Raw genomic sequence first — 19,945 nt, forward strand, 5'->3', positions numbered from 1 at the left:
CTGCTGATGGGTGTGGGGTTTTTGGGGCGGAGTGGAGGTGATGAAAATGTTCTAAAATCAGACTGTCGTGATGGTAGCACAACTGAGGAAATACACTGAAAAACACTGAACCGTGGGCGCCTGGGTGGCTCAGTCCGTTGAACGCCTGCCTTTGGCTGAGGTTATAATCCTGGGGTTCTGGGATCCAGCCCCGCATCGGGCTCCCTGCTCAGCGGGGAGTCTGCTTCTCCCTCTCCATCTGCCTCTCCCCACCCCCCTGCTCATACGCTCTCTCTCTAATAAATTAATAAAATCTTTTTTAAAACATTGAACTGTAGGATTTACATGGATGCATTATACGGTATATGTTATAGGTCAGTAAAGCTGTTCACAAATGAATCCAGGACAGACGTTCCCTGACCCAGCGTGAGTCAGGTGCCTCATTCTGAACCTGTTAACCGTGCCTGGTGGGAGCAGGGGCAGAGGGCAATGTTTGTAAGAATACGGCAGCCCCTCTGAGAACCAGCTCCTCTGGGCAGAGTCTCCCTCGTGATGGCGGGGAGGGCACAGTTGCTAGATGGCTAGGCCGTTAGCAGACAAAACAGTAGATGCCCACCACGCTGGCTATTTGTAGAGAATTTACATGTATCCAGAGACAGCATTAAGTGCCTCTTCCGAATCACCTCATTAATTACTGCAACAACCCTGTGAGTTAGGTATATCAAATCTGTTTTATATTAGTAGAGACTCTGCTTAAATAACTTTCCCAAGGTCACTTAACCAGTAAGTAAGGTGGGGCCAGAGAGCAACCTGGGACCTATCGCCAGTCTCCTCTCTCAATCATTAGGCCATGCTGCCTCCCTCTGGCTTTATGTAAGTTGTTGAGAAATTCTGGAACACACCACTGGAGACCGAGCTCTCAGTCCATTCTTTATTCCATTTACTTATTTACCCTTTCGCTAAAAGAGACCCTTCTGGCACGAAAGCTATGAACTTTCTTCGCTGGCCTCGGACCGCTGCTGGTCATCTTTGGAAAGTGCCAGAAGGCTGGAGGTGCCTGTTTAGCCCCTCCTGACCGCCCTGCCATCCACACCCATTCCTCCAGCTTGTCAAGGGTACGAAAAACTGGGACAAGAACACACCTTGCGAAGATCACGACGCAGCCGTCCCCTGATCCACCAGCCAGCAAACCCTCCCGAAACGAGAAATAAGGTTAATTTGGCCAGATGCGTGCCTAGTGAGCAAGACGGCTCATTCTCCAAGCGTTCGCAAGCTGTCCGCTTAATAATCTGCTCTCGAACTTCTGCCAGCAGTTGCACGGCAGAATTGATGAGTGCCAAGCCTGTTGGTCTGTGGCTTCTCAGACTTCCTTTCCCCGTCTTCAAAAATATCAACACAGCGGTTTGGGACCTCCAGTCTCTGGGTATTTCTGCGCTGCGACATGATTTCTCAGCTGTCATGGGCAAGGCTCTACAACGCCGTCTGTTCCTTCCTCCTGTCTCCTGGGGTGGGCTCCAGGTGGGCTGTGAGGAGCCTCCAGTGCAGACAGCTGGCCACTCGCCCGCTCTCCCCTCCTCTCCCTCGAGCTCCAATCCTTTCGCCCCACATTTGCCTCAGCCTTTCCAAGATAAAGCCTGTTCTTCCGCGGGGAGAAGGCAGAGAGCGTACGGGATTTGGGCTGTCCTGCTTTGACTCTGTCATCTGTCACCAGCAGACCATCTACTCCTCACTCTTTCTTCCAGGGGATAAAACCACCTTTCTGTGTGCCCTTGGCATTTTTCACCAGCCTCCATCGCCCCCAAAATGTAGCCTTTCTGACACGGTGCTGACACACGCCTGCCGTGCTTCGTTTCCACCCACGGCCATGAGCCTGATGTCCACCTTTCAGTCACATCCCCAAAAATCCCAGCTAACATCATTCGCCTCTAGGGGCAACCCCCTTTCCTTCCTCATCGGGATTAGTTGAACGTGGGACAAGCAGCTGTGTTTTTAGAGTTTCCCGGCCCTAGAGACCACGGTTTCTGGGACGCCTGGGTCTGAGTAATGGCTGTGGATGGCTAATGGAGCTGCACATGTCACCAAAGGATCATGGTTGGGGTTACTCATCCTGTCTCCCCTTGACAGACAAGGAGGCTGAGGCCCAAAGTCACGTCCCCCCGAGGTTGTGGGGTGGTGTGATGATGAGCTGGGTGGGGCTTGAACCCATGTCACCTAAGTCCAGAAGCCACAGTCTCGACCACACTCTCCGATGCCCCTCCGGAGCGGCAGAGAGGGCCAGTCTAATGTTGGGGTTCCCACAAAGAGTGGCCTCGGGCCTTGGCATCAGTGGCCTGACAGAGAGAGCTTGAAGCCAGGACAGGGGGCCAAGACACCAAAGGAGAGCGCAGAGCGTTCGCAAAAGAGGAGCCTAATTCATGGGGTGTCGAGAGGCTTAAATGAGGTCACTCATTCACTCACCAAATATGTGTCAACGGCTGGCAGGTCATCCACAGAGCCCTTAGGTGCTTAGGAGGGGAAGACGTCACATTCCTGAGAAGATCCGCCCTATTCCCTCCCCTTCTCCTCTGAGTCCTCAGGACCCCTAGGTCCCCTCAGGACAAGGGACTTTGAGCCTCGCTCTTTCTATTTCGGTGCCAGGAATTCCCCGTCCTCCTCCACCTGGCAGAGGGCAGGGGGAGGGGGAGACGGTGTTTCTGGTTTTGGTCAAAAGAGTCATCACAGCTCTTTGCCTAATAAAGCCTTTAATTTATCTCAATAAAGAAGAGGCTAAAGGCTTCACCACTGTGGAGAGTCCCTTATTGATTGGAGGAGGGAGGCCCTGGCCTGCCTTCCCGGGGCTGAGCACTAGCCAGGCCCAGCTGGTCCCCGGGGGCAGCCACCAGGCTGTGAAGCACTTAGGAGAGCTTCTCGGAGCTCTGAGAGGAACTGGCACTGTCTCCCGGTGGCTTCGCAGTTGGGGGGGGGGCTGAGTTCTGGAGCTCACGGCTGCCCTCTGAGACAGTGTGCTTGGTAGAAAACAGACGAAAGCAAGAGGAATGGGTTTTAGTCCCAGCCTCTGCCCCAACGTGGGCAGCCCCCTGCCTGTGAGCCTCACTTCCCGCGTCTACACAGTGGGGCTGAGGACAGAAAGTCCACGGCGTCCATGGAGCTGGTGGGAGGTAAGCGTGCAGAAGGGCTTTGTGCATGAGAAGTCTCCGCGTGAGTAGAGGGTGGGTTTATTATTTGTTATTTGTATGAGCATAAATGAGATTGTGCTGCTTTTCTTCCTACTACTCATCCTTGGCGGCTTGCAGCACTTGGCACAAAATCCACACTCTGTGGGGTGGCCACGACCTCCTTTTGTAGCGACCCTCCACCCCCGCGCTCCCACCAGCGGGCCTGCTGTCATTCCCAGAGCCGCCCATGCTCCCCCCTCCCTCAAGGCCTCTGCGTTTCTGTTCCCTCTGCCGGGCACACTCTTCACCAAGGGTGGTGTGTGGCCCGATCCTTTACTTTTACATCTCAGCTAAAGTGTCAGCTCCTCAGAGAGGCTGCTCCTGGCCGTGTTGTCCCTGCTTGGCACAGCATCTGTCTCTCTCCTCTTCACAGAAGTAAGGACAAGTCAGTGTTTTTATGTGTTCCCTTATTTTCTCACGGTCTTCTCCTTGTGGGTGGTTGCCCATGGGAACACAGGGATCTTATCTGTTTTGTTCCCTCCCAGGTCACAGTAGGCACATGGCAGGCACTTCAAACAACAGTTGAATGAAGGGATGGATGGATGGATGGATGGATAGATGGATGGATGGATGGATGATGGATGGGTAGGTGGGTGACGGGCAGGGAAGCCAGGCTTGTCTCCCAAGGGACCCCTCTTTCTCACACTTGTTTCTCTCTCTCTCTCTCTCTCTCAGATATGGAGATATGGTGCCCAAAACAATTGCAGGGAAAATTTTTGGCTCCATCTGTTCCCTGAGTGGCGTCCTGGTCATTGCCCTGCCGGTCCCAGTGATTGTTTCCAACTTCAGCCGGATTTACCACCAGAATCAGAGAGCCGATAAACGCAGGGCACAAAAGGTAAGCCTCAGCCTGGGCAGCTCAGACAGGGGCCTGGCCCTCTGCTTTGGGCCTTATACCATGACCATGGTCATGGTCAGGTCACCAGGCCTGGACCTCCAGGGCAGATCCCTACCCAGACACCCTCTGGCTTTGGAAGGTAAGGCAGCTTCGTGCCCCTTCCTACCCACCAGTGTCCCGCATTCCGGCTCCAAGCCCCGTTCAGCTGCCAAGTGCAGTGAGCCATCCATCATCTGTAAGCTGACTCTCTCCCTCCTGGATGTTCTGTGCAATTTCCTTGCCCCCTGGCTTCCCCTTCAAGACCTCGGCCACCAACACTCAGTGCCCCGGACCCCCTCCTGTGCCTGCCAGGAGCTTACTGGGGCACGTAAGTGCTCTCCAAAACCCTCTGCTAGCCCATACAAAACATACGGAGAAAACAGAAATGTGCTGAGGCGGAAAGCAAATACTCTGAAAGGAGAGCATTCTGAAGCTGCTGAGTTCCAGAACAAATGGAAAAATGGGCTTTGGTCACTTCGGGGTGTTTGGGGCTCAGGCCCAGATGAGCAGGAGAAGAGCCGTTGGTCTTGAGAGAAGTCTGTGGTTATGTCCAGTGTATGCTGCTTCTGAAGGCAGGCACCCCCACTGGCCAGCGGAATGAGGAAGAATGCCTGAAGGCTTTGGTGCATTCTTAGGGCATCTGCCGGTGAAGGTTCTGGGGTCGGGACATTTGCCAGCTTCCTATCAGGAAGGGGGAGGACCATGGGGGCTGTTTTCCATTTCTCTTCTGACCTGGCCTGAAACAGGTACCCCTTCAGCAGCCGCTCAACCTCCAGGGGGCGCAGTCAGAGCCTTTCTGGGTACAGTGGGGGGGGGGGGTCTTGCTGAGAGAGTCACTTATGGAGGGCGGAGATTTCATGTCCTTATTTTATTCTTTCTGCCATTCATTTATTTTTTTTAAAAGATTTTATTTTTATTTATTTGACAGAGAGAGATCACAAGTAGATAGAGAGGCAGGCAGAGAGAGAGAGAGAGGGAAGCAGGCTCCCTGCGGAGCAGAGAGCCCGATGCGGGACTCGATCCCAGGACCCTGAGATCATGACCTGAGCCGAAGGCAGCAGCTTAACCCACTGAGCCACCCAGGCGCCCCTCTGCCATTCATTTATTCCACAAACTTCCCGCACCTGCGGAGTGTCAGGCCCTGTGTGCGTGACTGGTGGTTTCCTTCCCCGACGACCCCTGCTACTGCCCTCCCATTTACAGGGGGAACACCAAGTGGCTGGGCCTCCTTGACATCTCAGAGAAATCCAGAATTTCAGAACACACCTGTATATGCTGTCTGAAACGAAGTCACTACGTTCATGAACGTTAGCTCTGAAACGTCTGGCAATTTATATATAATACTTCTTCATAATATATGTAATGCAATTACATAATGAACCCAATCAGTTCCCACCTCCAACACAGTCCCTTTTGCGTGCCCTTGTGGTCACCTCCTCAGCCCATGCTGAGCTATCTGTTGGCTTAACTTGACCTGGCTCTATAATGTTGCCAGCCTGCCTTAGACTGAGCTTCTGGCTCTGAAATAGAAGTCTTATCTCATTCCCTGCTCGAGTCAGCTGGTCAGTGTTGGACAATATCAGACAATATCTTAATTCATTATTCTGTCCTCGAGAAAGGGCCAAGGGTCCTAGAGCCACACTCCCCAGGGGCTGGGCTGACACTGGGGTTTGGTCCAGTGGGGGAGGGTTAAAGGAATCCCCAGGGAGGCTGGGCTTTCAGCTGCTCCCATAGCTACCACCCTCACCTACCTCTCAAGAGCATCGCATCCCCTGCTGGTTCGCCCTGCAAGGAACAGAACAGTGGTCATTTCCGGCTGGGACTTTAAAAGCCTCATCCATCTTGTATGATTGCAGTGCAGGAAGGATCAGCCTTGGTGTATACTTCCTTCCAGCTGCTAAGACCGACTCTCCCTCCCTTCTGCCTCCCTCCCCACCCTCGTCCCTCTCCCTTTGAAATCAGAGTAAATATTTACAGTGTTTTCACCTCGACTGGACACTGTCTCTCTTCAAGATTGCTGGCTTGGTCTCTTTCACCTTGGACTTCTTGTGAGAGGCAAGGAAAAAAAAAAAAAGAATGCAAGACCACAACCATTTCCCGTACTGTGTGTGTCACCGCGAAACGAGGAAGGCAGGTACAGGAGGCTTAGTGACAGTGGAGAGCTGGGACAGGAAGGAGGTCTGGGAAGCTGCTAGTTCTCAGCCCAGACCACATTCTCAGGAGCTAGTCAGCCCAGCCGTGAAGGTAAACTCCAAAAAGTTGTCATCCTTTCCCTTCATGACTGGTTTGCTTGGGGTTATTACCAAAACAAACTCCACGATTATTTGCTTCGGAGGCTGGGTTCTTGAAGCCAAGTGAATTGAAGATTAAGTAAGGAGGTCTAGCTGTGGACAGAGAGAAGGGAACATCTGGATTTTTATTGAGCTAAGCACAGATTCACATGTAAGTTATAAAATTATCACCACCAGGGTCCGGATGTTGATACAATCCACAAATCTTATTCAGACTTCCCCAGTATTCCGTGCATGTATGTGTGTGTGTGTGTGTGTGTGTGTGTGAAGTTTGATACCAGGCAGCTTCATGCCTCCATCACCTCGGTCAAGGCGCTGAACCATTCCAGCACCATAAGGATTTCTCCCACCCTACCTCTGTCCCATCCCTAAGCCCTGGCAACCATTCACCTGTCCTCCATTCACTCAATGTTTCCATTTCAAAAAATGCTACATAAATGGATTCGTGTAGTATGTAACCTTTGGAGGGTTACGTAACCTTTGGAGGGTTTCCTTCTTTGTTTATGTTATTTTTCCATTTCTCATAATTCCTGGAGATGTATCCAGGTTGTCTGTATCAATAGTCCATTCCTTTTTCTTGCTGGGCGGTAACCCATGGCTTGGATGTATCACATGCCACAGGGCTACACGACCACATTTTTGGCTATTATGAGTAAAGCTGCTGTGGACATTCGTGAACAGGTTTTTGTGTGAACGTGACTTTCCATTTCTCGGAATGAACACCCAAGAGAGTGTTCTTGTGTGGCTTTTCCACGTCTCCCTCTTTGTCCTTCTTCTGCCTCTGCTGGGGCAGGAGATGTCAGTTTTCGTGGCCCAGACCACACCTGGAAACGTAGCCAGAGTGGGAGCGTCCTCCTTCCAGACCTCTTATCCAACCCTGGAATCTCCATCCTTGCTGAAACTGAACCTTCCCAGACCTAGCTCCAGTTTAGAAACTTGCCCAGCAGGCATTGAAATTCAGGGAGAGGCCCCTTATGGACAGAGCATTTGACCTAAAGGTAGGGAGACCTGCGCAGAAGTCCCCCCAGCATGCTGCCTTGCCCTGGAGACCTTACTTCTCCTCATAGCCTCCATTTTCTTGTCTTCAAAATAGCCTAGGTGATGGCCACATTCTCATTTAACCTCTCACGTTGTGCTCCTGGCCTGTGGAAGAGGGAGAAGCTGACACAGTCTACACAGGGATGAGCCCATGACCAGGGGCCTTATTAATAGATTTCTGTCCAGCTGGGAAGGACCGTCCCCCTTCCTGGGTCCTCACCAGCCTGGCTTGAACACCTGCTCCGTGCACAGCCCCGTGTCAGATGCCGAAGATAAAAATACGCATAAGCCAGACCCCGGCTCTCAGGAGCTCCAAGTCAAATGAGAAATCCTCACCAAATTTCATGTGCTGGGTTAGGGTTCTGTAAATGCATTGCAAACCTCTTTACCCGTGTGGGAAATGATTAAACAGTGTTGTGCATTTGATATGACAATCTGTTGCTTTAAGAGAGCCCAGGGTAAGATAAGATTAAAAGAAGTGCCACAGAGGAGAACAGGAGAATCTTTCATCTCTAGAAAGTAATGAAGACAGACCCCAGATACGAGAAAGGTCTGGCTCTAAGTGGTGCAATCAAATTATATAAGGCTATAATGAGCTTGACACAATTGGATTTCCATATGCAGCTCTCAACACCCAGTCCTCACCCAAGGCAAAAGCTGCCTCATCCTGAAATGAGCAATGTGCTTGAATGTGGACATGTCGCTGTGGGGAGGGCCGGCACCGAGCTGGGCCAGGGATCAAAGTTCTTGGCTCAGAGAGAAGAGGACCCATGGGGCTTCCTCACCAGCCTTCCCCCGCTGGATTCCCCTCTGCGCTCTTACCATCCAGAGAAGCCCTCTTCCTCCAATTCCCAGGCAGATCTGCCAGGCCCAAGAGGCCAGGAAAGGGAGTCAAGCCATCCCTGTGGGGACACGTAGGCCACAGGAAACCAGAGACCGAGGATGTCCTTTGTGCTTCTACCGACAGCCTGAATTCTAAGACCTGGCCTCTTTAGCACACACAGCAGTCCAGCAGGGCCCCCCGGAAGGGACACTTCCCAGTGCTGGGGAGAGGTAGACTAGAAAGGGAGGTTGCCATAATTTCCCAAGGTCTCTTGTCCTGCTCAGAGTCTGTGGCGAAGTGACAGCGGACTTTCACAGAGGCAGGGGTGCGACTGCTCTGCCCCAGGACGGGCCGGTGAGTTGCTGTGGGCTCTTCTGCTTCCAGCGGCCAGGACCTAGAGCTGGCCCTACACCCCAGGAGCCTGGACTGCCAGTAGAACCCTTCTCCTGAAGACTTGAAAGAGGAAACTCTTGGGCCTCCCCCTGTGGCTGGCCGTGGTCACGGTGACAGTGATCACGCCTATTAGGAAGGAGAGGAGCAGCCATGCCCCCTCTGCCTTGAGACACTGCAAGGCCTTCCTGTAGGGGATCTGCCTGGGGTCTCCTAGGCTGGGACTGGTGAGGTTTCCCGTTGTCCTAGTTAAAGCCGGAGTGCTGTGTGAAAATGTGTTCCGTCCTCCCCTCTCTCCCACACATGGCAGGGCACCGCATCACACACGCATGCCCCTGCCCACGTTCCCACAGGCAGGCGAGTATCAGCCCCTCCATGCAGGCATCCACTCCCCAAAACCGACATGTGATTTTCAAGGCATTGATTGATTTTTTTTTAAAGATTTTATTTATTTATTTGACAGACAGAGATCCCAAGTAGGCAGAGAGGCAGGCAGAGAGAGAGGAAGGGAAGCAGGCTCCCTGCCGAGCAGAAAGCCTGATGTGGGACTCGATCCCAGGACCCCGGGATCATGACCTGAGCTGAAGGCAGAGGCCTTAACCCACTGAGCCACCCAGGCGCCCCAAGGCATTTATTGATTTAAAAATGACTAGGCCAAGGGGATTCATCCTTGAACAAAACAAAAAACTCCTGCCCTCAAGGAATTTACGTTCTGGGAGGCAGTAGTGACGTAAATGCTGACACCATATGCTCCCTTAGTAATAAACGCTACGGACAAAACAGAAAGAAGGAAAGACGTGAAGACGTGTTGAAGGGCACAGATGCACACTCCTTGCTTTTCTCCTAACTAACTGATGTTAATCCAGCAGCTGCTAGATACTGGGAACAGCTCTGGGCCCTCGGGGAGCGTCGGGAGAGCTCTCACACATGCTCCTTTCTAGAGCTGACCATCCAGTTAGAGATGAGAGATAGTCTAGTGCAATACCGAGTAGGTCAAATTCATGACGCTTTTGGGAGGTGGGAGGGCTTTGATGAGGGGTATTCCTGCTGCTGGAATTGTACCAAAACCGGAGAGATGAGTGAGACCCCCAGGAACTCTGACCAGGACCAGGCTTCCCCAAGTGGGTATGCAGAGCCTCAGACCCAGCGCTGGGGTCTGCAAACAGAGATCCGTGTGGCTGGGAAGAAGCCGCTTCTTCCCCTTCCTCAGGCATCCCCTGGGAATGCCACCGCATGCCGGGAAGGCCTGCTGTCACTGGCTTTGCCAGGCTTGCTGTCTGGTCTCTCGGACTCACTCACCGGTTTTTTCCTCTGCCGATCACAGAAAGCCCGCCTTGCCAGGATCCGGGTGGCCAAGACAGGCAGCTCCAACGCCTACCTGCACAGCAAGCGCAACGGGCTCCTCACGGAGGCGCTGGAGCTGATGGTAGGCACCTGCGGGGCCTGGGCTGAGGACGGGGAAGGGGGAAAGGGCTTCTTCTCTCTTCCCAGGGGCTCCACCTTCCCCAAAGGCCCAGTGTGAACCCTAAGAAGGACACGTTTCCAGACCTTCTCCAGGGAGCACCCCTCTACAGACTTCTCCCACTGGATTATCACCGCTACCCCCTCACCCAGCTGTAGACCCGGGGGCCCCAGCCCCAGAGCTGGCATGTTCTCTGTCGACCCTGAAATGTGGATCATCCCGATTTCTCTGGCGCCCTCCCACTTCCTGTGGGAAATGAAGTCCACGGGGAAGGTGGGAGGAGCCACTGGCGTGAGCCTCAGCCTTCTCTCCTTTTCTGATTAGGGCACCCCGGAGGAGGACCACGTGGGCAAGAGCACGTCCCTCATTGAGAGTCAGCACCACCACCTGCTGCACTGCCTGGAGAAAACCACTGTGAGTCTCAGCCCACTTCGCCCTCCTCGACCCGACCCCTGCCCTCCCTTCTGAGGGCCAGAGCCGGGGGAGCAAGAACTCTGGGCCCACCTCCTCACCCTGGGCCCAGGCTGCAGACATCAGAGTCTGCCTTCAGATCCAAAGAGTAGCAAAGAGGTCCTTGTCAACCCTCGGGAGGAAGACCCCAAGGAGGGGGGTGCAGTCTCCAGGGTAGGGGGCCGGCTCCATCCTGCCGCAGCATAGAAGGTCTCTGCCCTGAGCCTTTCCGCACACCCCTACATGGCCCCTACAGCCCGTTTTCGTGGTTACTGAGACCTCCCAGCGCTCTGCCTCTCAGTTTCTCAGTCCGGATGCACATCACTCTTCAAAACTCGGCTGAATTTATCCTAGATTGCTACAGGAGAGTGCAGAAGGGCCTCGGTTTTTGTCCTGTCCCTGGGACTAGGTTGATGCAGTGTGTGGGTCCCTTTTCCTCCCCACATCACTCCTTAAAGGACAGTGAACGAAGGAGGCTGTGCCCATAGTTCTGGAGCCAGGGAGTCCATCAGTACCGCTCTCTCTTAGTCACCCTGTAGGGCCCGGGGAGTTCAGATGCTCCAAGAATTACTGTGAAAATAGAGCCATGGTTTAGGAAGCTGTAGCTGGAATGTGGCATGTTGCCTGTGCCCCACAAACAGACTGAAAGGAAGGGCAGTGGGGCCAGCCCTGGACCCTTGGCAAAAAGCACGAGGAACAGAAGGAAAGAGGATACATCCGGTGGACAAACCAAGAGAGGCAGAGGGCAGCCCTCCCCCAAAGAGCCCACAGTCGGGGCTCAGCACCCTAGGGAAGGAGCTTTCTACTTCTGAATGTCCCATATCCTGGACTCTAGATGCAGGGGAATAGACGTCAGATGACTCTTACTATGAGCCAAGTGTGGATGGCACACTGTGGATGGCAGTCGAGCCCAAAGAGGGTTCCCAAAACAGGAAAGTACTCTGAGAACCCTAGTTTCCAGGATTTATTGAATGTGTCCTACTGTCAAGAACCGTATATGGGTATCTTGGGTATCTAGAACTTCTGTCAACAACTCAGAGCTTGCCAAAAAAACAAAAAAAAAAAACAAAAAAACAAACAAACAAAAAAAACCAAAAACTCGGAGCTTGCCAATGGGACAGGCCCAGACCCAACTGCCCTTCCCAAGTTGCATGTGTTGGGTGGAATGTGTCAACTGAAAGGATATGGGCAAACATGTTTGGGTTGGGGGGCTGGAATGTTGGCATTGCAGAACGGAGACTTGGGAGGTGGCGGGATGGAATGCTGGCGTTGAAGGTGTGGAATGCTGAATTTGTGGGACTGAATGTTGGATTGTGGGGCCGGGGCCGGGGAGGCTGGGGTGAAAGGGATGGAATGCTGGGCTTCAGGGGAGGAAGAAGCTAGAATGCTGAATGCTGGGGTGGAAGGAATGAAGGTGGGGTTTGAACAGGGTCGCGTTGGAGCCAAGGGGTGGAATGTCGGGACGAAGGAGCGAGGATGCCGGGAGCGAGGGCGCAATGTCGGGTTCACGGGCGGAATGCTGGGACGGAGGGTCTGAATGTCAGAACTGAGCTTGGGAATGCTGGAATGTACAATCAATGGTGTTTTTATCTTCTGTTGGCATGTTGTCCTGTAGGGGTTGTCCTATCTTGTGGATGATCCCCTGTTATCTGTACGAACCTCCACCATCAAGGTATCACTTTTTACAAAATTCAATTGATGTTTTTCTCTCTGATTCTTCTGAGTCTGTGGATTCTCCTCTTTTCACCCCCGGTCCGGTTCTCTGCATGTGCTGTCGGTTCTTTGGGGGCTTTTTCCTACCTCTACGGCCACCCACAGTAGCAGCTCAGGCCTTTGGGTGTTGGCGCTGAACTACCCGACTGCTTTTCTGCTTCCCTCCTTTGACCTCCCCAAGGCCTTGGAGAGGGTGGCAGAATGCAGCAGCCATGCGGTCCCCTGTGAGTGCCCCTGGGCCCCTTCCCCAGCTCCGCAGGGACTCCTGGTCCTGGCTGCCAGGACTGATCTCTCTCTCTGTACTCTCCTCTTACACTATTCCTCTGCAGCCTGGTAGCCTCTGCCAGACCATTGATGCCATAGATTTTCAGTCGCCTTGAGCATACGACTGAACAGCCATTTTTGTTATTGTTGTTTTCCGAGTTCAACACCAGGAAGCTGTTAGCATTCCTTGCCCTGCTTACATTTGACTTAGGGAATACTGTACCTCCAGATATAGTAAGGATCTACGTCCCAGAATCAGGTGGGGGGTGGAAATCAATAATTAAAGGAAATCAAAACCCTACAGTTTGACCCCATTGGCCTTCAAGAGCAAATCTCCCCCCAATTGCATGAATAATCCAGTGCCTTTAAAAGTTCATAGCTCACACATACCCAGGATTCATAAGGATCTTACCCATTAAATCCAACCTAGCATTCAAGATAGCCTAGCATACCCACTCCCCAAGGTTAGCAACTCCTTACCGGCTGCCTCCAGGAAATCTGTGCAAACCCCACAAAGTAAGTCAAGTCTGCTTCTAGCTCTGAGGATGCCACTAAATCCCTCCAGGTCCTCTGTGTCCCATCAGCTCAAAGCTGCAGATGGAGTGTACATCCCATCACGATTTAACGGCTACAGTCCCCACCTTTGTACCTGATGGCCACCGCTGCCCATAGCAATCTTTTTCTTTCTGCCTTTGATGCCTGTGGGACATCACCCCTCCCGAATGCTTATCCGTGCTCCAGGCAGCTGGGAGCCCTCCTTTCAAGGCCCAGACAGAGGCAGGCTGCCACACGGGGACACATCCCCCTCCTTCCCATCTCCTTTTCCTACTTCTTCTCCTTCTGCTTCCCACAGAACCACGAGTTCATAGATGAGCAGATGTTTGAGCAGAACTGCATGGAGAGCTCGATGCAGAACTACCCGTCCACGAGAAGCCCCTCACTGTCCAGTCACCCGGGCCTCACGACCACCTGCTGCTCCCGTCGTAGTAAGAAGACCACGCACCTGCCCAACTCCAACCTGCCGGCCACTCGCCTGCGCAGCATGCAAGAGCTCAGCACGATCCACATCCAGGGCAGCGAGCAGCCCTCCCTCACTACCAGGTGCGTGGCCTCCAGCCCCATCGCTCCCCGACGCTCGGTCCTGCCAGTCCCAGAAGGGAGCAGGCTCCTGGAGCCCTCTCTCCCCTTAGGTAATGCACGAGCTCCCTCCACCTTCCTTATGCTTGCACATTAACCCAAAGGCCCTTCGTTTGCTTGGGAGGGTACTCTAGCAGGTTTAGGCCCAACGTGGGGTTAGAGACCAGAAACAATGACTGGGGAAACAAACAAAAACAAAGAAAGAAACTTCCCCAGTGCAAAGAATGGATCATTTTCCCAGGGAACCAGTTTCACAATTGTGTTAGACGTGGCTTATCTCAGGCTCACCTTGAACCATAGACTGAACTTGTCCCTCCATTCTCTGCCAGAGAGAGGCAGAGAACTCTTAGGCCACTCCTCACTATCTCCAGTGAGCTGCAAGGAACTCAGGGAACACAAAAGTCAAATGCCACAAAGGATGGGGAACAGGTCTATGGCAGGAAGAGAAACGTGTACTCTGAATTCCAAAGCGCAGTATAAGTGATTTTGTAATTGTTAGAAATACTAATTAGAACGGATAGCAACAGGCTGATTACTAAAACCAGAGACAGAGGGATGGCAGAGCTTCCTCCTAGTTACCGGGAGCTAGACGTGTGAGGGTCGAGGATGCTGGGAATACTAGCAAGAAGCACCATCACCAACTCACTCTTCTTTTATCCCAGTCGCTCCAGCCTTAATTTGAAAGCAGACGACGGACTGAGACCAAACTGCAAAACATCCCAGATCACCACAGCCATCATCAGCATCCCCACCCCGCCAGCGCTAACCCCAGAGGGAGAAAGTCGGCCACCCCCTGCCAGCCCGGGCCCCAACACGAACATTCCTTCCATAGCCAGCAATGTCGTCAAGGTCTCCGCCTTGTAAAACCACTGGACAGAGGGCCAGTACGGGGAGTGGGAGCAAAGGGGGCTGGCACGTGGGTGGGTGGCCACTGGGACCACTCCCTCCCCCCCCTCCCCCACTCTTTCTGCCTGCCCTGTTGCACCCCTAGCACTGAAACTTGTGCCTGGAAGGGAAAGGAGGCAGCAAAGGGGCACCTGAGGTTCACCGCTGCTGGCGTGGGCGTGGATGTGGTCGTGGCCCTGGCCCTGGCCCTGTACTACTGCATCTCGCTGGGGCCAGAGGAAGGGAGGGGGGTAGGGGATGGGATGGCAGGGGGTGGTGGAGAGGCTGCGTGCCAGGACAGGGCCTGGAGGGGGGAGCCTCAGACCCAGTAACTCTTGTTTCTGGAGACCCCGGTGAGGAAAACACAAGACCAAGAGCAGCATGGAGGCCAAGTTGTCACATGCAAAACAGGAAGAAAATATAACACTGTGTATTTAAGCACCTTTTTCAAGGCTCTTAATGGATAATATTTATTCATGGGAAAAGGTGGAAAACAAAACATCAATGGATTTTTGTGAAATATTTTTCTCCATGGACCCAATACCTTTGAACCAAAACAATGCATTTTGTGAGGGTTTTTTTTTTTTTTCCTTCTTTTATAGCAGAAGCTTTTAGGCTAAGAAGTCAGTTACTGCTGAGTTCTCTCTCCATCCCCCCAGGTGGGTGAGGTCAACTGAGCCTGGGCCCCCCCACCCCGCCCAGCTGACCTGCACAGAGCTGCCAACTGACCACACAGCAACACTTACCCTCTGTCTGTCCTTTGTCTCTGTCCCTCTCTGCTTCACCCCCCTGGCTGTTCTTCTCTGTGTCCAGCCATCTGTCTCTACATGGACCCCAGTGATCCTGAGACATGTTAGGAAAGTCGTCTCCATGTCCAAGCACCTGCAGACTCCTGCTTGGGAGTTAGAGCTGGGTGACTGCCACTGTGGAAGAGAGAAGAATAAAGCCAAAGTGGAAGAGTTTAGGGAGGAGGGAAGTCTTCTTTAGAGAACGAAGCGCTTCCCTTGCGATTAATTAGAACCAGTGGTGTTTGCAGTTTCCATTTCTGGGTTGGGGGAAAGGGAATGGCCGGATTTTTCACACTGGGATCTTGACACAGGAACTAGCCAGGACCTAGGACACACAGTCGAGTCTGGTGTGGACAGTGAAGACAGAACAGAAGAACCCAGGGCTCACAGCTATAGTGGGCCCCTGGAGCTCCTTGGTTTGTAGTCTTCTTTCGGGACCCATCATAAAGCCCATTCAGAATTCTACCAAAAGGCCCCATAAGCAGTTTCTTGCAGAAGGGGCAAGGTTCTGACTTACCTTATGACTGAGGTAACTCCAGAGGCTCTGGCAGATTTAAGATCGTGTGCTTCATGGAGGATGCATCAAAGTGTGAAAGCAAGTAAGCGATTCTAGATGATTCATACCTGGCCTGAAACACATTTGGGGTCTGAAGGGTCTTTGGGCCTGATGTCGCAGAAGGTAACTGAAGTAAGGGCAAAGCCTGATCACCTCCATGCAAGGAAGGGAGTGAATGTTACTTCTGGAGAGCCTGTTCAAGTGGCTGGCACTCTGGTGGGACTGGGAAAGCGTTTCTGGAATCCTACCATTTTCACTGCGTATAGGAGGGCAGGTGGGCCTCAGGGTTCGTGACAAGCCCCTTCCGACCCTCCCTAGTTGTAGTCTCTCTAGTCCGGGCTCTGAGATACAGAAGCCCCTTTTCCATTTTACAGGTGAGTGAGCTGCAATTTCACAATAAGCCAAGGACCTCTCTGCCTACCACAACCATCTAGACAAGTTTCACTAGTCGGGAACCTACGAAACACCTTCTGTGGGCTTCCCTATGACCCCCAGCTCTACTGACCCCGTGGAAGGGGAAGGTCAGTGGGTTCTGAGGTGGCCTCTAAGCAGAAGGTGGCCAGAAGGACAGAGGAGAGGGAGCCTTTGACCTTTATCTCATGCTATCCTCGCTGACCACTAACTGATTCCTTTCCTGGATCTGGCCTCAAGGATTTCCCCCTAATGGGGGGCAACCACCCTATGGAAATGGGGTGCTTTTGGCTTTCTGAGCCTGCAGTCTAAGTAGACAGAAAAGCTTTACAACTACGGAGGAATATCTATGTGTACACAACCACACCACCACCACCATCCTAAACACACCGGAGAATAAGTGCTTAAATCCATTCACTTTGTACACATATCCCATTAGGGAAGGCAAAAGACTGGGCTGGACTCCATGAAGAGGTCAGGCAAAGGACTAGAAATGGAATTTTTCCTTTGAAAGAATGGTAATGGAACAAAGTCAGGAATATTGTAGTATCTAAGTTTACATCATAAAAACAGTGGGGTAAGGGACAAAGAGGGAAATAGGAACATGGTTACATACACATACAAATTGCCCGTGTTTAAAAACAGCTCATCACAGGATTAGAATAATGACAATATCCAACCCAGAGTCTGTTTGATAGTGCACCAAGGGAGCGTTTTATTGTGTCCCACAAAATTAATGAACAAGCTTTTAAAATCATGTCTCAAATAATTTCTCAATTTTGGGCCCTAATGAACTGTTTTGTGTTCCTTCAACTTCATTTCTAAGTCCTACATTATGCCAGTTCCTAAAAGACTTTAGACTATCCCTTCATCTCTATCCCCAAGTGTAGACTTAGCTGGGGATAAGAGACCCAGCTCACCTCTGGTCCAAGGGATGCCAACCCAGGAAAATGGTGCGTCTACACAACAGAATATAGCAAGACTACGTTACTAGAAGACTTTTGTAAGTCAACCAAAAGACCTAAGTGTGCTGGACGGTTAATCAATCTAACTCATTGGCCAGTGACTTAAAGAACCAGGATATCAGGGTTTTCCGGAGGCAGTGCCTTTTGGGGGAAATGACTCTTGAGCTTTCATAGTTCCTGAATCACTGCAGCATAATAGAAGATTCCCAAAACCACTTACCCCATTTGATGCCATTCAGCATTAGAAAGCATTAAAAAATAATATAATTATTATAGGCTACATTCAAATGAATGGAAACTTAGAAAACATAGAATTAAGAATATATCAGAACTAGAAAGGATTAGGAATATCTAATTGATTTTACAGTGTATAGAAGGCTGAGGCCCAGAGAAATGAAGTGACTTGCTCAATGTCATGCAGTCATTAATGTCCTAGCTGGGACCAGAACACAAGTCCCTTGGCTGTTAGTCTTATGCTTTTTCTACTACAGTTGCTGCCTCTCAGAGGAATGACTCCCCAGAGAAGACTCATCAAAGAAAACATGCTGTAACTAGAGGTATAGTCGTATGTAAATTCAATATGAGCTGGACACAGCCCTTGGGAACCATTTCATTGTACTAATACAAGCCATCCTTTTGAAACCACCATTCCCTGGGTAGAACCAGCTATGGACTATCGATTCAGTTAAAAAAAAAAAAAAGTGAACAAGTGAACAGTTTTTGTTCAGTCGAACGCTACCTCTTCTCAGGAAGAGAGGGCTAAAACATTTCAAAGCATACTTTCTAGAGTCCTTTTGATCCTTACTACAACCTCTGATGGTAGCAGGTCAAGGGGACTAAGTCCTTGATTCACAGAGAAGGGAGAGAGGCGGGAAGAAGATGAGTGACTTATCCAAGTTCATACAGCAAGTTGGCGGCAGAACTGATTGCAATCCAGGGCTTAGACATCTTGTCCTAAGATTTTTCTTCTACATCATGTTGCATTGCTCTGGGGTTTGCTTCTACTTTTAATACTTGGACTTCCAGGGTAGTGATTAGTGGGAGGAAGCATTCCATCAGAACCACGGTGAACCAGGACCTCCAGAAGCGAACTGTACTATTTCGCCTTCATCCCCTATTCTCTTAAAAGTGTCAAGTTCAGGACTAACTGTGCGGAATGCTGTTTGAAAGACCAGGTGTCCTCAGTGACAGTTGAACAGATTAGCCTACAATCACATGGGAGTTTAAGGTCAACAGGTAGAAAAGTGAGACTAAGAGAAACAAAGAATTTGAACAGAAATTAAAGTGGACAGTAAATGCTGATCCGTGATTAATGAGAGTCACCTTGTGCATGTGCTGAGGACTTTACCTAGTTTTCAGATTACGATTCCTGCTGTTCCGGATCATGTCGCTTATTTGTCAAAATAGAGGCAGGAAAAGTGTACATTGAAACATGTACCTAGATTTTTCCCCTCATCTTCTTAACTTTGCAGAGTTAAGAAGAGGTTGGAATGGAGCTAAACCTAGACTCTGAGGTTATTCGTGAAGTCCAGTGGTCCAGGCTCCCTCCCTTCAATCATCAGGTCACAACGAGGCAGAAAGATCCCAATGCTGTTGTCTAAGGCAGGATTAGTTTCCCTTCTCAACTAGTTGGTGTGGTAACCATGACACAGGGGAACCTGGAAGATTTTTATTTTCCTTTTGTGGTTTCCTTATGAAATCTCATCACGTGCAAAGCTTTACAATGACTGGACGAAGGAAAAGCATTTGTATGACCCATGACCCTTGGAGCCCAAACAGCATCATGAAGAGCAAGTGGCTATCGGCTTTAAGGGGGTTCCTTTTGAGTCTTGTTCTCTATTCAGAATGTTCTACGTTTTTCTCATCAAGTGTGGGAATGACATTTATCTTAGCAGGTTACTTGACTACACTGGATGGCATCACGCCGAACCAGTGTAGGGCACTGACCCAAGTCCTGGGGGGCTCCTTGGACCAATAGACTATTTTACAAACCTGGGAGGTGGGAGGGACGGTATATTTTTGATAATCAGACATTCCAATGTAATGTTTTCCTTAGAGGTCACCCCCCCTTCCGTTAATGTTATCGTGAAAAACATCAAGTGTGTTCTTTTCTATTTTCGTATAATAAATGGGCTTTGCTTACCAACATCTCAATGGCAAAGAAGAAATACTGTACAAAACTGCAGGAAGATAAACATGTGAACACTTTCTATGGGGAAAAAAAAAAAAACTCTTGAGTTTCCGGTCGTCTTCTTTTGAAACTGTAGTGTGTATGTTAAAACGTATTATCATTTACAGTATTACTGAGTCACGTGCCACTGCTGTACCTGATGTGTCCGATCTGGATTAAACAGACCATGTGCCACAAAGCCTCAAGTGATCACGGATGGTTATTTTCCTACCGTTTCTCCTGCTACCCACTAGAAACTAAGGGTAATTTGAACACAGAGGGGTTTTCTGTCTTGCCGGGGAGAAGCCACAGCATCTCCGCAGGGTGCAGGCGGGGCGGTCTTATCTTTCCTCCCCTCCTTGGTGCGAGCAGCCCCTCTACCATGGGGACCATGGCTCTTGCCCACTTGTACGTTTGTCAGAGATGTCCACAAGCACTGTGTTGCCTTTGTCACAGCCCTGTTTTGAGCCCCAGCTTTGCATTACTGAAAGAAAATCTGCCTTTACCGATCAGTATTGGTTCTGCTGAGAA

At 51.1% G+C, this 19,945-nt stretch overlaps 1 protein-coding gene across 3 annotated transcripts in view; it reads left to right on the top strand.

Annotated features, from left to right (window-relative positions):
* Positions 1–19,616, top strand: part of KCND3 (potassium voltage-gated channel subfamily D member 3) — a 211,428-nt gene extending 191,812 nt beyond the window's left edge. For 2 of the 3 annotated variants that reach the window (XM_046026937.1, XM_046026944.1), the window contains exons 3-8: positions 3,870–4,032; positions 9,938–10,039; positions 10,400–10,489; positions 12,141–12,197; positions 13,356–13,603; positions 14,302–19,616. In XM_046026937.1, coding sequence (XP_045882893.1) covers positions 3,870–4,032; positions 9,938–10,039; positions 10,400–10,489; positions 12,141–12,197; positions 13,356–13,603; positions 14,302–14,503 — 862 coding nt within the window. In that variant the 3' untranslated portion in view covers positions 14,504–19,616. The remainder of the gene's footprint in view (positions 1–3,869; positions 4,033–9,937; positions 10,040–10,399; positions 10,490–12,140; positions 12,198–13,355; positions 13,604–14,301) is intronic. The other variant, XM_046026953.1, reaches the window with a different exon arrangement.
* Positions 19,617–19,945: the final 329 nt, after the last annotated feature.

This window comes from Meles meles, chromosome 1 (assembly GCF_922984935.1).
Source record: "Meles meles chromosome 1, mMelMel3.1 paternal haplotype, whole genome shotgun sequence".
NCBI classification, from domain to species: Eukaryota; Metazoa; Chordata; class Mammalia; order Carnivora; family Mustelidae; genus Meles; species Meles meles.